The following is a 17,462-nucleotide window of genomic DNA, read 5'->3' as shown; positions in this document are numbered from 1 at the left end:
GTTTTTGCCAGTGGTCCGTGATTGAACAAAAATGTCATTAAACTAAGAGTATGTTATTAGAATCTGTTTCTAGTTCTTGCTATACTTTGGAATAGTTCTTTGTTTTCTAACAGTTAAGAAAATAAGCCTACGTTTGTGATTTTTAAAAGGAGAATTTAAACAAGAAAGAACTGAAAAAGTGAGACATCAAGAGGCCTTAACCTTTATCTTCCCCAATGCTTCAGGCAGGCAACCTCTCTGCCTTGTAGAGAAAATAGGATCAGAAATTGTGCTTTATAAATACATCTATTGTATATACTATTTATATGTCCTATCTGATTTTTGCTAAGCTTTTTCTTAGTAGAATCTGCCTGAAAATTCTAGACATAGTTACTTTTGAGAAATAATTCTGGTTATTTGATACTCTTGTCATATTTTGGCTTATGATTTTACCAGCTTGGGTTACTTTCAGCAATTTTTTATTACCAGCTTATTCTGATCAAGGTAACCTTTCTCCTGTGTTCTGTCTTGTTTATGCTATATAGTAGAATCTCCATGCATTAAAAAATATGTTGCTAGATTTCAGTTTTTCAGATATTGTCAAGATGTTAGAATTTTTTAATAGTGAAATGTTATAAAACCAGGCTAATTGTGATTAATTGGAAAGAATTAATTGACCATGACAGGGTTTTTGCATCTCTCCCTCCAGTTGGCAGTATCATATCTGATCACAGCATCCTGCTGCGCCTCTCAGGGTCTTCCTCATCCCCTCCCCGTGAGTCCAGCACCAAGATCAGTGGCCACAGCTGCCCCGGAATAGGTGGGGTTTACTTGCAAAAGAAAATCCAACAGATTACCAGGAGCACAGCCAAAAGAACAGACAGGACCGAGAAGGCCACTGAGGAGAATAGAGACAGGACAAGTTGTGAGAACACAGCCAGAAAAAGAATGACATCCCCGTTTAGAAGATTTAGGGAAAGAACTCTTTCAAGGGAGAGACTAGCCAACAGCAAAAAAGAGGACGCAGATCTCAATCAAGCTACAGAAAGCTGTGAGAAAGTGAAGGATGTTGGAAGCAACATCAAAGATGAGAAAGGGAATGACATCTTCAATTCAAATAGCCGAGGCAACAGTAACACTTTAAACTGCTTCTATACGCGATTCAAGTCTAAAAGGAGAAAGACACTCTGATGAAGTTCCTTACTTAATTTTAGTGTGAAATTTGTTTTCATTTATTAATGTAAATGTAGCTTAAATTAAGTCATTTGTCAAATAAGGCTCAGACAGACAACTTATTAAAATACTATTTATGAGCATTTTATGATTAGTGTTACAGGTCCTCCAACAACAAAATCGTATCCGTTTAAAGTGCCTTATTTGTACATATGTTATTTTGCTAATGTTAGTAAACTTAATACTCTTGTTTTCTGTAGTTGGCTTTATTTCCTGCTGGTAGCAGTTGGGTCTGTGAGTGCAATAAGTAGAGGAGGCTTTTTAGGAACCAGTATTTACTTCTACATTAAATCCCCCAGTAACAATCTGATCAGAACCTTTGCCTTAGATAATTGTGTTGCTATCTTATTACTGCAACTACTTTACAAGCTAAAGTGAAGTGTTTGGAAGGCAAGAAACTGTATCTTGTCCACATAAACTTTTTTATATCATCCACTTTTCATATATACTCTGATCAGAGGAGGGAGGAGATAGTCTAACATAGCAGGTTCAAAAACATCTGGGGAACTTGTTAAAAACTTACTGTGTCCCACTGCAGACCTTGTAAATTTGAATTGCCAGAAATAGGCCCAAGAATGTGTACTTTGATAAGCCTTCCAGGTAATTCTTAGAGTTAATTATATTTGACAAGTACTGATCTAACAGACATAAGAATGAAATTATTTTTAAAACAGTAAAGCAAGTCTGTCCCCCAGGTTAAAAGAACAATGACTTTTTCTTTTGAGGAAGAATTTTTTTTAGTTTATTTACCACATCCATTTTCTTGGTCCTCTTGAAAATTGACCGATCATTTCATGAAGGGCACTGAGAAATAGCAGTGATCCCAAGATCAGAGAACTGGGGTAGGAGTCAAGAGACTGACTTGCCTTGGCTTGTCCTGTGCCTGGCACAAAAGCCAAATGCAGATCACACATTTTCTGAGTCTTAAGTTTTGTTTTTGAAATAGTTAATGACACTAATTAATAAAGTTATTATTCAACAATTTTTTTGTAATAACTTGAGCTATATGTGAGTGTAAAGCCTATAGTTCTTCTTGAGATTTCTAGGAATGGACCCAAAGGTCATGCACCTAATCAACCTCATTCTTCTCTCAGTGAACAAGAAGATAATTGTTTACTTCTTTGAGACCTACTCCTTGCTGGGATTACTACAGCATTTTCTTTATTTCTCAACAAAAGAAGTTTGGTTATTTTTCTAACAGTTACCAAAACAGACGATTGTGTACATTAACTATCATGCTGCAGATTTGTTTTTGGAACCTTCCACCTTACTCCATCTCCACCCCTTCATTCCAGAGAATGCTAAAGAAAATCTCTCTAGCTATATCTGCTGTGCAGTAAGTCATAGAGCAATTTAAAACAGGTAGATGCTGGGTTTTTTCATGTTACATTCTTGTAAATCTGTCAGTTCAGCTGTTTAATGTAATATTCTGCTAAATTGGTGAAGAAAAAGGAAACTAGGTATAAGAGTAAGTCCAAATCTAAACAATTTATTTAAAAATACTAAAACAATGGCTTTTAACTTGGGGCAAGACTTCTTAGGTGACAAAAGCAAAATATCTAGGGTATTTGCAGTTTGAAAAAACAAAAATAAAATTCTTTCCCTTGAGTCCTGACTCCCCTTACATACCCCTGCCTCGAGGTGGTGTTTTGGACACTCAGGTCAGGCCTTGAAATATTTATATTAATCAAAGGGGAGGGGACATAGGGTTAAAAAGAAGTTGAGAAGTTCAAGATGTCTACTTTTTAATGTTTTGTAATATATTTAATGCCTCTTGTTTTATTAAATGCTTGTAGCTATGTGAAAGCCTGGGGCAGATTTACCTTTGAACTAGTTTTCTCAGTAATACTGGGTTTTGACTTTCTATTTCTTGAATTTGGAATTAGATTGGTGCCGTGTGGGTAGGTAGGTGAATGGATATGTAAAGGAACATGTACAGAAAATCGGCACCATTACATCTACATAGATGGAAATTGACATTGATACTCACTTTATGTTTTGTTCTTTTTATATTTTTCTTTGTCCTCTCCCTGACCCTCCCCACTCCCGTTCCCTTGTTTTGTAGTTTGATCAATTGTCTTCTCTCATTCAGGTTATACACTTATACCATCAGCTAAATCTGACAACTTGTCTGACTCCAGCCATAGTGAGATTTCTTCACGGTCCAGCATTGTGAGCAATTGCTCTGTTGACTCCATGTCTGCAGCTCTACAGGATGAACGGTGTTCCTCCCAGGCTGTGGCAGTCCCTGAATCCACTGGAGCATTTGAAAAGACAGAGCACTCCTCAGGGATAGGAGACCATAGTCAGCCTGGCCCTGGGTAAACATCCTTGCCTGGGTTCACATCACAAAACCCTAGCCGAGTGGCCACTGCAAGCAGTGCTCCCTAATTTGAACCTAAAACCACCCCCACCAAAGGGGTAGTTGAAAGAACAGGAGAACCAAGCATGTATTCTCTATACTGAATATGCAAATAAGTACTATTTTGAAAGATATATGGGTGCTCATTTTTTAAGTGTTACTGGATTCAAGTAACTTACATCATGTATCTTTTCGATCAATAAGAACTCAAAGTGAAGATGCTATTGGTAGGTGGGAAGTAGTTCTTGCATTCTGGCTGTAAGGTTAGAGATTGCTCAAAAAGCGTGTGTAATGGGAAGTACCCTCAGTGCTATAAACGTTGTAGACAGATTGGGAGAGTAGGACTAGTCCTTGATCCTTACTCTCTCAAAGTATGATTTGGAGAGTAAGAATTATCAGCTAGCAAAAAGTCAATTTAAAAAAAAAAGTTAACTCTAAATTTCTATTTAGAATCAAACAAAATGGAAATCTTCAGAAAGCACTGAGAAAGTTGATTCTAAACTGATACTGTTAAATCTGGTACACTTTAATATGAAAAATTTAAGATATAGTGAAGTATTATCATCATACTTGTAAAGGTGTCTAAACTATGGTTCTCTAGACCAGGAGTCAGCAAACTGTTTCTGTAAAAGTTAGATAGTAAATACTGTAGACGTAGCTGGCTGTAAACTCTCTGTTGCAATTGCTCAACCCTGCTATTGTTGCCTCAGAACAGCCTTAGACAATTTGTAAACAAATGGGCATGCTGTGTCCCAATAAAAGTTTATTTACAAAAACAGGTAGAGGGCTGGATTTGCCCTTGGGCTCTAGTTTGCTGATCCCTGCTCTATGTGCTCTGTACTATAAATCAGGGAGTCACAAACCTTTTGGGGGGTGGGCAGGTAAAGGCCCATTTAAAGGAGTACATATTTTAGGCTTTGCAGGCTGCATATGGTCTCTGTCTCAAAATCTTTGTAGTATTTTGTTCCATTTTGTTTAAACCCTTTAAAACGTAAAAACCATGCTTTGCTCAAGACCATAAAAAAACAGGCTGTTGGCTTGATTTGGTCCTTGAAACTAAGTTTGAGAACCCTTGCTATAAACGATAGAATTCATTTAGTAGTAGGTAACTGGGGAAGTTGCTGTTTCCTTGGTACCTCAGAGACACTGAAAAATAAAACATGGTTCCTGTAATTGAGGATTCTTAATTCTGTGTGCATGGAGAGAATCTAGTGTTGCATTATGTTGACCAAGAATGAAAATGTATACTTAATTTTATTCATTTCAAACCTCATCTTTCATAATAATTCAAGAAAAATTCTGAGGAAACCTTGTTAAGTATTTGAGTTTCTTCAGTGTATGTTTCGAGCTAAGTATTAACATTAATGTTAATGATTGATTACAGTGTCATTTTTTTCCACAAGGTTATGTTGGCATTAAACACTTGTGATGCATGTTCTATAGTCTCTTGTACTTGCAATGGACTGAAGAAAATTTTTCCATTAAGCCAGTAAATTACTTTTAATTGTGTATCTCCAATTTTAGGTGGACACTCTCAAAGCCATCACTAATCAAGAATTTAGCTGTCTCATCTTCTATGAGCAATGACGAGATTTCTCACGAGCATATCATTATAGAAGCAGCTGATAGTGGTCGTGGAAGTTGGACTTCCTGTTCAAGCAGCTCCCATGACAACTTCCAAAGCCTTCCAAACCCAAAAGGCTGGGATTTTTTGAACTCTTATCGACATACCCACTTGGATGGTCCCATAGCTGAAGTTGAACCCACTGACTGTGAGCCCTGTACCTGTCCTAAAGGCTGCTCTCGAACTTGTGGTCAGTGTAAAGGAAGCCTAGAGACTAATCAGATGAGGCAGAGTTGGGCTTCTTCTAGTTCTCTGTCTGATACATACGAACCAAACTATGGGACAGTTAAACGGAGAGTGTTGGAGAGCACCCCAGCTGAGTCAGCTGAAGGCTTGGACCACAAGGACAGCATCGACCCCGTTTATAAAACTGTTACTTCGAGTACAGAAAAGGGCTTGATTGGTAAGTTGTGTGTTCTTTGTCATATCTGTGGCATTTAGAATTTAAGTGGTAAAGTGACCTTGGCCCAGAATTTTATTCTTGGAAAATTCCCTTCTCTTACTCTAATCTCTCTTTCCTCCCTCCACATGCAAATTATTTTCAAAAAGTTCATGATTTCTCAAGGGCTTTAGGGCAGATATTCAAGCCATTTAAAATGAAAAAGCTGACATGCAGGAATTTAATAAGGGGGACAGGTTTATATGTCTTGTTTTGCTTTTGAGATCTTTTTGGTTTAATTAAGAAAATATTATTGCATTACTGTGCAGTAGTAATAAAGGGATTATTCTCTTTGCCACCTCATAAATTGTTTGGACCCTACTTGCTTTGCATACATGGTAGAAACTTTGAATCTGATACTGCTTTTAAGTAGTACAAGTGGTGGAAAAAGTGTGATAAAGAAGTCCAAAACAGGGACTTCCCTGGCAGTCCAGTGGTTAAGACTCTGCGCTTCCACTGCAGGGGGCACGGGTTTCATCCCTGGTCAGGGAACTAAGATCCCACATGCTACGCGATGCAGCCAAAAAAAAAGAAGACCCAAACATTTTTCATTATACCCTCCTAGCACATATCATGGGTGTGCCAGCTTCTGTTTGTGGATTCCATTCTAACCATGCACAGCTTTCTTGGTGTATTCTTTTAGTATTTGGCCGTCAAATACATTTTTTTCCTTATTCTTGAGTTTATATAAGTACTTAGATATAATAGCACCTGTGGTTTTTTTCTTATGTGGAGTGACTGTACTTTGAATCAATATTATCATAATCAACTCTTTATACTATATTCGTGATGTCAATTTAAACTACTAAAAATATGAAAGACACGTGCTTTTTTTAGCATATTTATTTTTTACTTGTCAAGTTTCATTATAGGTTGGATTTTTTAGTTCATTCATTTTTCTCCAAGGATTTTTTATTAAAGCCTTTTAGATAATTGTTATATGGATATACAAGCATGTGTGTGCAAGGATGTAAAATCTTTCTCTTCTTATCCATTTGGGAAAATAGATTAAAAAATTTTTTGTTGTTCATTTCTAGCTGACTCTGGGCAAATCACTTACATTCTTCATTCTTGTCTTCTTTTCACAACCTCTCCACCCCCTCCCCACTCCATTCTCCTCAGATGGGAATGGAAATCCTTTCTGACCTTGATACTACATGCAGATTTTACTGGTAGAGTTGTAGAAATTTCAGCATCGGCAAACTTGATTCTCTAAGGGGAGAATTTAATGATCCTTTTTAATTTATTCTTCTTGTATATAGATAGTGTTTGTATTTTAAAAGTTACTTAATGATCAAGATACTCAGAGCCATTTGTCCTGTGAGTCTTGTGGATTGGTCTTAATTTCATGGAACTTCCTTTTTAACTTATTTCTGATGCTTTTTGTAGCTTTGCCTTAGACCCAGGGTGTACAAACTTAGGGCAAAAGATTTTAAGTCACCATTATTTTTCATGTCCACTGAAAATCAGAGAAACTTAATTTAAGATGGATTTCCTAAAATTATGGCTTTTCTTCTCACTTAATCATAGAGCAGAGGCTAGGAATAAGGTCTTTGAAGGAATTAGTTCCTCTTTAAAGTTGTTTATATGCCAGCACTGACGTGAAATAGCACTTAAGTAGAGGGCCTAAACGTCATTTCTGTGAAAATCCCCCCATTTAATAGAGTATAGATGTTCAGGGTGAGTTCTTAAATGTCTCTGACTCATTCACCTTTGGGGCTTGTATTCCTTGAGGAATTTGTCACACACTTCTGTGATTTGTGGTCTGACCTGTGAAAGGAGGAAGCTTGTCATCAATGTCATCTCCTTCAACTGTCTCATTCTATTTAATGTTTGTAAAACCCAATGTAATTTATGTATTTTAAAAACAAGTTTAAATATCATGTTTATTAAGCTTATTAAAAGTGTTTTTAACCTGCTGCCATTGTGTTCAAATATATTCATTTTGTCAGTTTTAAAGTTCTATTTTGTCATTGTAATAAGTTTCAGTATGTTTTTTTCCATTTCTTGTATTTTTCATTAACATTTCCATTGCTTGTTTTTCACGCCAGTGTACTGTGTCACCTCACCCAAGAAGGAGGGTAGGTATAGCGAGCCACCTCCCACTCCTCCAGGATACATGGGGATTCCTTTAGCAGACCTAAAGGAAGGACCCCACCTACACCTAAAACCTCCAGATTATAGTGTGGCAGTGCAGAGGTCAAAGATGATGCATAACAGCCTCTCTAGACTGCCACCAGCTTCGCTCAGTAGCAACCCTGTGGCCTGTGTTCCATCGAAGATCATAACTCAGCCTCAGAGGCATAATTTGCAGCCATCCCATCCTAAACTAGCAGATGTGACTGACGCAGATAGCGAAGCAGATGGTATGTTGACAAACTACCTTAATGGCTCTTAAATGAATTGCTAAACACATTGAATGGTCTTTACTCTGGTATTTCACATAATCAGAAATGTCTTCTTTAACTGCTTTAGAAATCTCTGTTAGAAAAAGAAATGCCTAAATACGACGGTGTGTTTTTTGTAAATGGAGAGGGCAAGCTGATTGTATTTAATAGATAGCAGCTCAGTGTAAAAGGATAATTTTAAGAGGAGGCACTTGACATTGGTAGAGTTGTGTTTTACACTAATGCATGGACACTTGAAACTCCAAGTATCAAAATGTCAAATTATCTGAAATCATGCTGTTTGATAGAGTTCCTCTTATTAGCAGAACTCTTGACCAACTTTGCAATTTTGGCAATAAATGAATTTTATCCTTTTAAACAATCTAGTAATAAAGTGGTTAAAAAACAGTTCTGAAATTCCAGTTGATTGTTAGCCTTCAGTGTGATCAGAACTCAAAAATGTCATTACAATAAAATCTGGCCTTTGATGGGATATTTGAGAGGATTTCTTTAATTGAAATTGACTAATTTTTTAAACAGATAACTGGATTGTTAGTTGATCTTCATTAATATGCTGACCTACCGCTTAACTGTGTTTCTATTATTTTCAGAAAACGAACAGGTTTCAGCAGTGTAGCCTTTGGATTGACCTGATTGAAGTCTACTGAAAGTCACGGAGGAAGGAGTGGGCAGAACCAACTCACAATTCTGCAGGCCGTTGCCAACAAATAACTCGCTGCTCCTGCTGCTAACCCAGAGGTTTTATTCCCTGTACTCTGAGCAATGAGATAGCCCTGAATCATGCTTCCTTTCATTTAATCCCTGCAGATGCATAGTTTCCTCAGCTATGGATGTTGTGCCTGGATACCAGTCTTCGCTTTGCACACCAGACCTGCCTTGGGACCACAGTTACTAGAACAAATTCAAACTCGAGTCCTCCCCATATATATCACTATAGATTTTCCTTTAACATGTTATTTTTAAGATAGTAGTAGCGGTAGTATTTTCAAGCCATAGCTTGGGTTAACAGACAAATTCAGAATGTCTGCCAATACCAAGGATATTTTTATGTATTTGAAAAGTAACTTATTATTTGAAGTTTTGTGGTTTTGTTTGTATTTGGGAGCTCTTGTTAATTGATGTTCATGTTTGAGGCCATAAAACTGTCTCTGATCTGACCAAACTGAAGCCATCTTTACAGGATGATATGTTTGATCTATACAGAGATGTAACCATCTATATAGCACCAACGAAATGTAGGGTCTCAGTTTGAGTGGAACAGGAATCCCTTTGCTGTTGAGGTGTTAGGAAGGAGAATACTGCCATCTGCTGGTCAGGATTTGGAAAGCCAAATGAAGCTACCACAGGGTCTTAGCAGTCTCTTGGGAAAAGGAAGGGGTATGATGGGGTGTGTAGCAACTCTAATTTCCAAAGAATGAAATGTTTATCTTACATAACATGTATACCAGTTCTTTCTGAAGTGAAAGTCATTCTCTGTCTAACTGTAGCTGTAAGTATAAATGCAGTAAATAGAGAATGAGTTCTAGACAGTTCTACTCTGTAGAAACCCATACCTAAAATTTTTCACAACTCAAATATGGAGTTTTTTTAAAGGACATGTTACCTTTGGCGGTAATAGTCATGAAGATCAATTTAGCTTTATGAGGTGTTCTGCAGCACCCACCACCCAACCCCCATCTCACAGCACAAGGCTGTTTTTAATCTTCATAAACCCTGCAGCTCCCAGTTGGCTGCAGGTAAAGCTCATTAGCACACCAAGGTCTATAATTGGTTGAAAATTTTGTGGGGGAAAGAGGAGCTAGAATTATGGAAATGATTATTTCTCGGTTTTCACTTTAGGCCTTGAGAGGAAGGAGATATATATATTTAACAGCCTGTTGGGCGTGGCACTCTTAAGTATTTAGTTAAAATTTCAATGACTGTTTACTGGATGAGGTAGACTTTCCGCATTTAAAAAAGATTTAAGTATGATGTTTTTCTACATCTTAAGTTTAAATTTTTTCATTTGTTTTTTAGTGTAAAGGCAAGTGAAAGGTTAATAAACTTATGTGACTACCAAAAAAAAAAGCCAAAGCCATTAATGTGTACTACCCAGATCAACTTGGAGCCAAAAATAGGTTTACTTCTGAATGGTTATCCATATGTGAATTTATAGGATTTCGTTGGGTTACTACTTCCTTTTGAAAAGTTTGTTCTCATTTTTTCCTAGCTCTCTCTTCCTTCTCTCTATCATCCTCCTATTTCCTTCATTTTAAAATCGTAAATCAGTTCCAACTGGTAAATGGCAGTAGTCCATCTTTTCTATCAAAATGATAATTTCTTCATTTTGGGAAAAATAACATGTCTGAAAAATTCCCAAGGGCAAAAAATTGTAAATACGAAACTTAAGCCTTAGAAATTAACCCCAGGTATGTTAGAATGAGGCTAGTTGGCTTCATAGCTTTCTTGGCCCATTGAAATGGAAAGTAACCTGGATCAAAAATCCTGGTTTGAAAGTCACATTGTAAAGGTTTGATCTATAAACAGTGGTCCTGTGATCATAAAGTTTTCTTTCACTGATTTACACAATATTATTTTCATGTCCAGAGCAAAACAAAGTGAAAGATATTTTTGCTACAACCATCTTTTTATCCAGTTTGGGTATTTATTCTCACCATTTTTTATCCACTCCCCAGAAAAATGTGCTGTTTGCACAGTATCTGTTTTTTTAGCAGGTCTTTCAAACCAGATGGGAGCCTTCTCCATCATTGTCCTCAATGTTGTGGATAATATCTTGCACAGAGAGTCAGAGGCTTGTGGTTTTGGACTTGCACCTTGTAGCTGCCTTTGTTTCCTGTAGCTTGAAATGTGAGTGTTTGGATCAGCTGATCACATTGATCAAGAACTAAAGCCAAATGCTTTCTAGTTTGATATGTATTTATCCCTTAAAATATCGTGGCGTTTTGATCTTATAATATTCTAATTTACGGTACATTCCTGCCTTCTCTTAATTTGTCACGTGACTAGAACAAGAGACGCCTTAACCTATACTTGCTCCAATTCAAAATGCCCATTTGTTTTTATTTTATAAATTTATAAGTATACTGAAGAGATCTGTGCCCTCGTTGTACCACAACTCTGAATCTGCCAGGGCTATTGAAGCAGTAAATCCTCACTGCAAACTTTTGCCAAATAATAAGTTTCAACAAAAAAATCTCTGCATAATGAAAGATTTGGAGAATTAGTAAATCCAATATATACTTCCATAAAGGTTTATTGTAATTTAATAGAGTCTTACTTTCTCCAAATGGTTACTTGCAGTATGATATTTGGGGAGAAAAAGCCTTTAAATGGTTTTTCTTGAGGGTGATGTCGCATTGTTATCATCTGCATAACCACCTTGAGAATCTCTCCTAGGCTTGAAATGTGACAGTAATCATGGAGATATCCAAGAACAATTCTAATTTTTACAAAGTGTTTTCTCCCCTTTAAAAAGAAGGGGAGAAAGAGTTTCCTTGTATATTTAAGACTCTGATTATTATTCTGATACATACATTTCTAAAAAATGTGATATTAAAGTAGATGTATCCCTTTAGTATTACCGTAAATGCGATATAGCAAAGGGATAAATCTTCAAAAAAGTGTCACAGTACATTTTCAAATTTAAACTTGAACCCCAGTTCATCTTTAATTTCTGTTGTGCTTTTTTAAGGCTTCTTTACTTTTGATACACAGAATACAGTTGTACTTAACCTTTTAAAATTGAAACGTGAGCTGATCAGCAAAGGACAAAAACAAAACTGCACAGTCATAATAATCAAATAGCAATTATACTGCACAATTCAGTGATTGTAAAGTGTCCTGTAACAAGCAATGTTTGTCTCCTATTTTTTGATACCTCTTAAACTTATGTCTTTTAGAAAGACAGTGCCTCTGTATGCTTTTTGTATTTTTATTGAGTGTAAATATTTGTTATATTTTTGGTTAAGAGAATGTAAAAGTACCATTTATTATTATCATATCTACTAATACATTGGTGGAATCAATAAAGAATCTAATTAACCTTCTCTGCACTTTATGGCTAATGTGTGGGAGCAGGTTACACCCAGTCATTCAAGAGGACCAGTCTGGGACCTGCATTGGTGTGAAGGCATTTTTTGTTTTAAGTCTCCAGAGAAATTGGAATTGTCCAATAATTATGGTTGACATTATGGTATCTGTGAAACACCTAGCTATTGTTTTGTTTAGTTTTTTAAAAGTGTATTCGACTACAAACGAAGTTTAACAGTGGCTTGAACCCTATTGGAGTGTTTTTCTTTTATAACAGAAAAGTTTACTGGCAGACTGTTTAGGGCTGATACGGGGATTCTACAGTTCTGTTGTGGTCTCAGGGATTCTGACGTTTACACCTGAGGGCATCAGCGCAGTGCTTCAAGAAGGAAAGGTTTGCAGGAAAGGTGCAAATGTGTATCCCTTTTATTAGCAAAACAACAGCTTTTCTAGAACTCCACTTGCATAATTCTGCTTACCTCCCACTAGTCAAAACTGTCACATGACCAGTGGCTGCAAGGAAACCTGGGAAATGAACTTTTTTAGCTGAGCAGTGGATGGCTCCAAATAAAAGTGATATTCTTTTCAGTGAAGAAGGAAAGAATGGATATTGAATGGGCAGCTAGCTCGGTCTACCACAGCATGCCTACTGCCCACTCCTTCAGGAAGTGCTTTTACATGTAAGTGCAGTAATTTATTTATTGGGATCAGATCCTAGGACCCTGGAAAAGAAGGGGGAAATTCTCCTTTAGTACTCTTTTGTAAAGTTTCCCAGTCGCTCCTCTGTACCCAGAGAATATTACTCCCCTGCTAGGTAAGGCTTCTTCTACCTCCTCCCAGTTTACCCCCTCCCAACACACACACACCAACGTTTCCTCAGGGCCACTCCTTCCCCTGATCTTCTCTCCACAGTTACTAGTTTATTCCTTTATTTTGAAAATATTAAACACAATTGTAGTAGGTTGAATAATAACTACTTAAAAATATCAAGCTCTAATCCCTGGAACTTTAAAGGTTACTGAAAAGGGTCTTTGCAGATTTAATTAAGTTAAGCATTCTGAGATGAGGCAATTACTTTGGATTCTCTGGGTGGGCCCTAAGTGCTATCACAAGTGTCCTTAGAGAGGCAAAGGAAGATAACACAGAGGAGAAGGCACTCTGAAGCCGGCAGAGAGTTGTAGCCGTGGGCAGCAGAATGCTAACAGCCACCAGGAACTAGAAGATACAAGGAAGAGGTCCTTCCTTAGAGCCTCCAGAGGAAGCGCCACCCTGCCAACATCTTGATTTTGGTCTTCTCGCCTGTTGTTTCAACCACCCCATTTTTGGTAATGTGTTAACAGCAGCCCTAGGAAAGTTAATACATGCTACTGTTTTTGTCTGACTTTGAGGACCCAGAACCTGCAATTAAAGGATATAGTGGTCCATAAGTACACCACGGGAACTGTGAGCCCTGTCTCACTACCTTCAAGAAGCATTTGTTAAACCAAGTTAAGAGAGGCCCAGAGGCCTCCTCTCCAGCAGCCTGGTCAGCCTGTTGTTTTTCCAAGTGTTCACAGAAGGGAACTATCATCCTATCATCCTTGCCACACTTGATATTTTTCATTTTTCTCATTTCAGGCGTTCTGGTGAGTATGTACTGGTATCTTTATGTGGTTTTAATTTTAATTTCTATAATTACTAATAATGCTAAGCATCTTTTCAAATACTTACTGGCCATTTGGATACTGTCTTTTATGAAGTGTCTTTTTAGGTCTTTTGTTTTTTATTTGTTGCTAGAGTATTGAAATACAATTGTTTTAGAATGACTTGTATATAACAACCTTGCTCAATTCATTTATTAATCCCAACAGGTTTTAGAATCTTCTGAATTTTCTATATTCTCCTGGAAATTTTCTCCAGGCAGTGAGCTGGGGCCATGGTATAGGGCTCACCCTTTTTTTTGTTTCTTATGCTCTCAAGGATTACTGTTCTTCAGTGCCTGGTGTCCAGGGTATTAAGTGGCATTGTTTTATACATTTTGTCTAGTTTTTCAATTGTTTCAGACAGGAGGGTAAAGTGGTAGCTTCTCCATCTTGACCAGAAGCAGAAATCCACATATAAAATTTTAATAGAAGTCTCTCAGTAAATGAGAGCATACACCCACATTCTCCCTGCCCCACCCCCAAATCAGTAAGGATATAGAAGATTGGAACAACACAACTAACACACTTAATCTAATGAACCTGTATAAAACACTGAATTAACAACTGCAAGATACACATTACTTCTAGGTAATCATGGAGCATTTATCAAAGTTAACATATATATTGGGCCATAAAGAAACTATTAACAAATTTCAAAGGGTTGGACTCACATAGGGCTGTCTGCAACAGAATTAAATGAGAAATTAGTAACAAAAATTACAAAATTTGGAAGTTAAAGAATGTACCTCCCAGTAACCCGTTGGAAGGTAGAAATTATTTTGAACTGAATGAAAATAGGAATATCAAAACCTTTTGGATTTGATTAAAAGGAATTGTATAGCCTTAAGTGCATATATTAGAAAAGTAGAAAGGGTAAAAATGAATTAGCTAAACATTCTTCTTGAGAAACCAGAATAATAGCAAATTAAATTCAAATAGATGGAAGAAAATAATAGCAGAAATATGTAACATGTAAAAAAAAAAGGATTAACAAAGCAGTATATTCTTTTAAAAGACTAATGCTAAACTCTTGGTGAGGATGATCAAGGAAAAAGAAAAATGGCAAAACTAACCAATGTTACAAACATAAACAGTCATTATTATTATAGTCATTAAAGAGATAGACACTTCGAATAATTAAAATGTGGATGAAATAAACATAGAAAAACAAAACTTACCAAAACTGTAATAAGAAGGAAAATTTAGTTGTTTTATAACTGTTAAAGAAGTTGAGTCTGTCATTTAAAAACCTTTCCATAAAGAAAATTTGTCCTGGATGGCCTTATCTGTGTTATACCAAAATTTTATAGAAGTAATAACACTAATACTATATAACAAAATCTCAGCAGTAGTAGGGATCTGTTAAATAAGATCCTCATAAGAAAACACTAAAAATAAAGGAAATGATTGGTATATTTGACTGTCTTAAAATTAAAAACATGTTCATCCAAAAAACACCATTTAAAAGAACAAAAGGCCATAGAGTAAAATATATATATGTATGTATGTATGTATATATATGTAAAATATACTGTAATTTATATACCCTTCAAAGCACAGGTATCCAGAATATACAAAGTACTTCTTTCCATCAAAAGAAAAAGAGCATCCAGGGCTTCCCTGGTGGCACAGTGGTTAAGAATCCACCTGCCAATGCAGGGGACACGGGTTTGAGCCCCAGTCTGGGAAGATCCCACATGCCGTGGAGCAGCTAAGCCCATGCGTCACAACTACTGAACCTGCGCTCTAGAGCCCGCAAACCACAACTACGGAGTCTGCGTGCTACAACTACTGAAGCCCACACGCCTAGAGCCCATGCTCTGCAACAAGAGAAGCCACTGCAGTGAGAAGCCTGTGCATCACCACGAAGCATAGCCCCCACTCGCTGCAACTAGAGAAAGCCCATGCGCAGCAACAAAGACCCAATGCAGCCAAAAATAAATAAATAAAATAAATTTAAAAAGAAAAAAAGGAAAAAGAGCAGCCAATAGAAAAGTGGGTAAAAGAATTAAAGAAGCACTTCATAAAAGAGAAACTATCTAATAAACATGAAAAGGTACCTAATCTCATTATTAAAAACCTCTACGTAAGTTTGGATTTGATGATGAGGGAAGTGTTAGCCATGCTGCCTTCTATTTGGAGTGTGGTGGCAGATGATCAAGGGTCAAAAGCTATCTTTTGGAAGAAACAAGAACAGGGCTAAATTGGGGGGAAGCTGTCATTTAAAAATGCACTGGAACCGCCAGGTGGTGCCACGCTGCAGTGTGATTCTTCTGTGATCTTTGTCTTCTTTGCTTTTTAATCTTTTTTGGAGTATAATTGCTTCCCAATACTGTGTTAGTTTCTGTTGCACAACAAAGCGAATCAGCCATATGCATACACATGTCCTCATATGCGCTCCTTCTTGAGCCTCCCTCCCATCCTCCCTACCCCACCCCTCCAGGTCATCGCGAAGCACCGAGCCGATCTCCCTGTGCTATGCTGCTGCTTCCCACCAGCCAACTATTTTATGTTCAGTAGTGTATATATGTCAACGCTTCTCTCACTTCGCCCCAGCTTCCCGCTCCCACCCCATGTCCTGAAGTCCATTCTCTATGTCTGCCTCTTTATTCTTGCCCTACACCTAGGTTCATCAGTACCTTTTTTTTTTTTTTAAGATTCCATATATATGCGTTAGCCTACGGATATGTTTTTGTCTCTCTGACTTCACTCTACAACAGACTCTAGGTCCATCCACGTCACTATAAATAACTCGATTTCGTTTCTTTTTATGGCTGAGTAATATTTCATTGTATATATGTGCCACATCTTTATCCATTCGTCTGTTGATGGACATTTAGGTTGGTTCTGTGTCCTGGCTATTGTAAATAGTGCTTCAGTGAACATTGTGGTACATGTCTCTTTTTGAATTATGGTTTTCTCAGGGTATATGCCCAGTAGTGGGATTGCTGGGTCATATGGTAGTTCTGTTTTTAGTTTTTTAAGGAACCTCCATACTGTTCTCCACAGTGGCTGTATCAGTTTACATTCCCACCAACAGTGCAAGAGGGTTCCCTTTCCCACACCCTGTCTAGCATTTATTGTTTGTAGATTTTTTGATGATGGCCATTCTGACTGGTGTGAGGTGATACCTCATTGTAGTTTTGATTTGCATTTCTCTAATGATTAGTGATGTTGAGCATCTTTTCATGTGTTTGTTGGCAATCTGTATATCTTTTTTGGAGAAATGTCTATTTAGGTCTTCTGCCCATTTTTGGATTGGGTTGTTTGTTTTTTTGATATTGAGCTGCATGAGCTGCTTGTATGTTTTGGAGATTAATCCTTTGTCAGTTGCTTTGTTTGCAGATATTTTCTCCCATTCTGAGGGTTGTCTTTTCATCTTGTTTATGGTTTCCTTTGCTTTGCAGTTAGGTCCCATTTGTTTATTTTGGTTTTTATTTCTGTTATTCTAGGAGGTGGGTCAAAAAAGATCTTGCTGTGCTTTATGTCAAAGAGTGTTTTTCCTATGTTTTCCTCTAAAAGTTTTATAGTGTCTGGTCTTACATTTAAGCCTTTTATCCATTTGGAGTTTATTTTTGTGTATGGTGTTCGGTGGTGTTCTAATTTCACTCTTTTACATGTAGCTGTCCAGTTTCCCCAGCACCACTTATTGAAGAGGCTGTCTTTTCTCCGTTGTATGTTCTTGCCTCCTTTGTTGTAAATTAGG

At 37.1% G+C, this 17,462-nt stretch overlaps 1 protein-coding gene across 6 annotated transcripts in view; it reads left to right on the top strand.

The window, feature by feature from the left end:
* Positions 1–12,091, top strand: part of RAPGEF6 (Rap guanine nucleotide exchange factor 6) — a 231,694-nt gene extending 219,603 nt beyond the window's left edge. For 3 of the 6 annotated variants that reach the window (XM_007188521.2, XM_007188519.3, XM_057541079.1), the window contains 4 exons: positions 3,305–3,533; positions 5,099–5,601; positions 7,689–8,003; positions 8,636–12,091. In XM_007188521.2, the coding sequence (XP_007188583.1) occupies positions 3,305–3,533; positions 5,099–5,601; positions 7,689–8,003; positions 8,636–8,661 (1,073 nt within the window). In that variant the 3' untranslated portion in view covers positions 8,662–12,091. Of the gene's footprint in view, positions 1–688; positions 3,272–3,304; positions 3,534–5,098; positions 5,602–7,688; positions 8,004–8,635 lie in introns of those variants that run through there. The other 3 variants (XM_007188526.3, XM_057541080.1, XM_007188525.3) reach the window with 2 other exon arrangements.
* Positions 12,092–17,462: the final 5,371 nt, after the last annotated feature.

Source organism: Balaenoptera acutorostrata, chromosome 2 (genome assembly GCF_949987535.1).
Source record: "Balaenoptera acutorostrata chromosome 2, mBalAcu1.1, whole genome shotgun sequence".
Taxonomy (NCBI): Eukaryota; Metazoa; Chordata; class Mammalia; order Artiodactyla; family Balaenopteridae; genus Balaenoptera; species Balaenoptera acutorostrata.
This window is presented reverse-complemented; position numbering and strand designations above follow the sequence as displayed.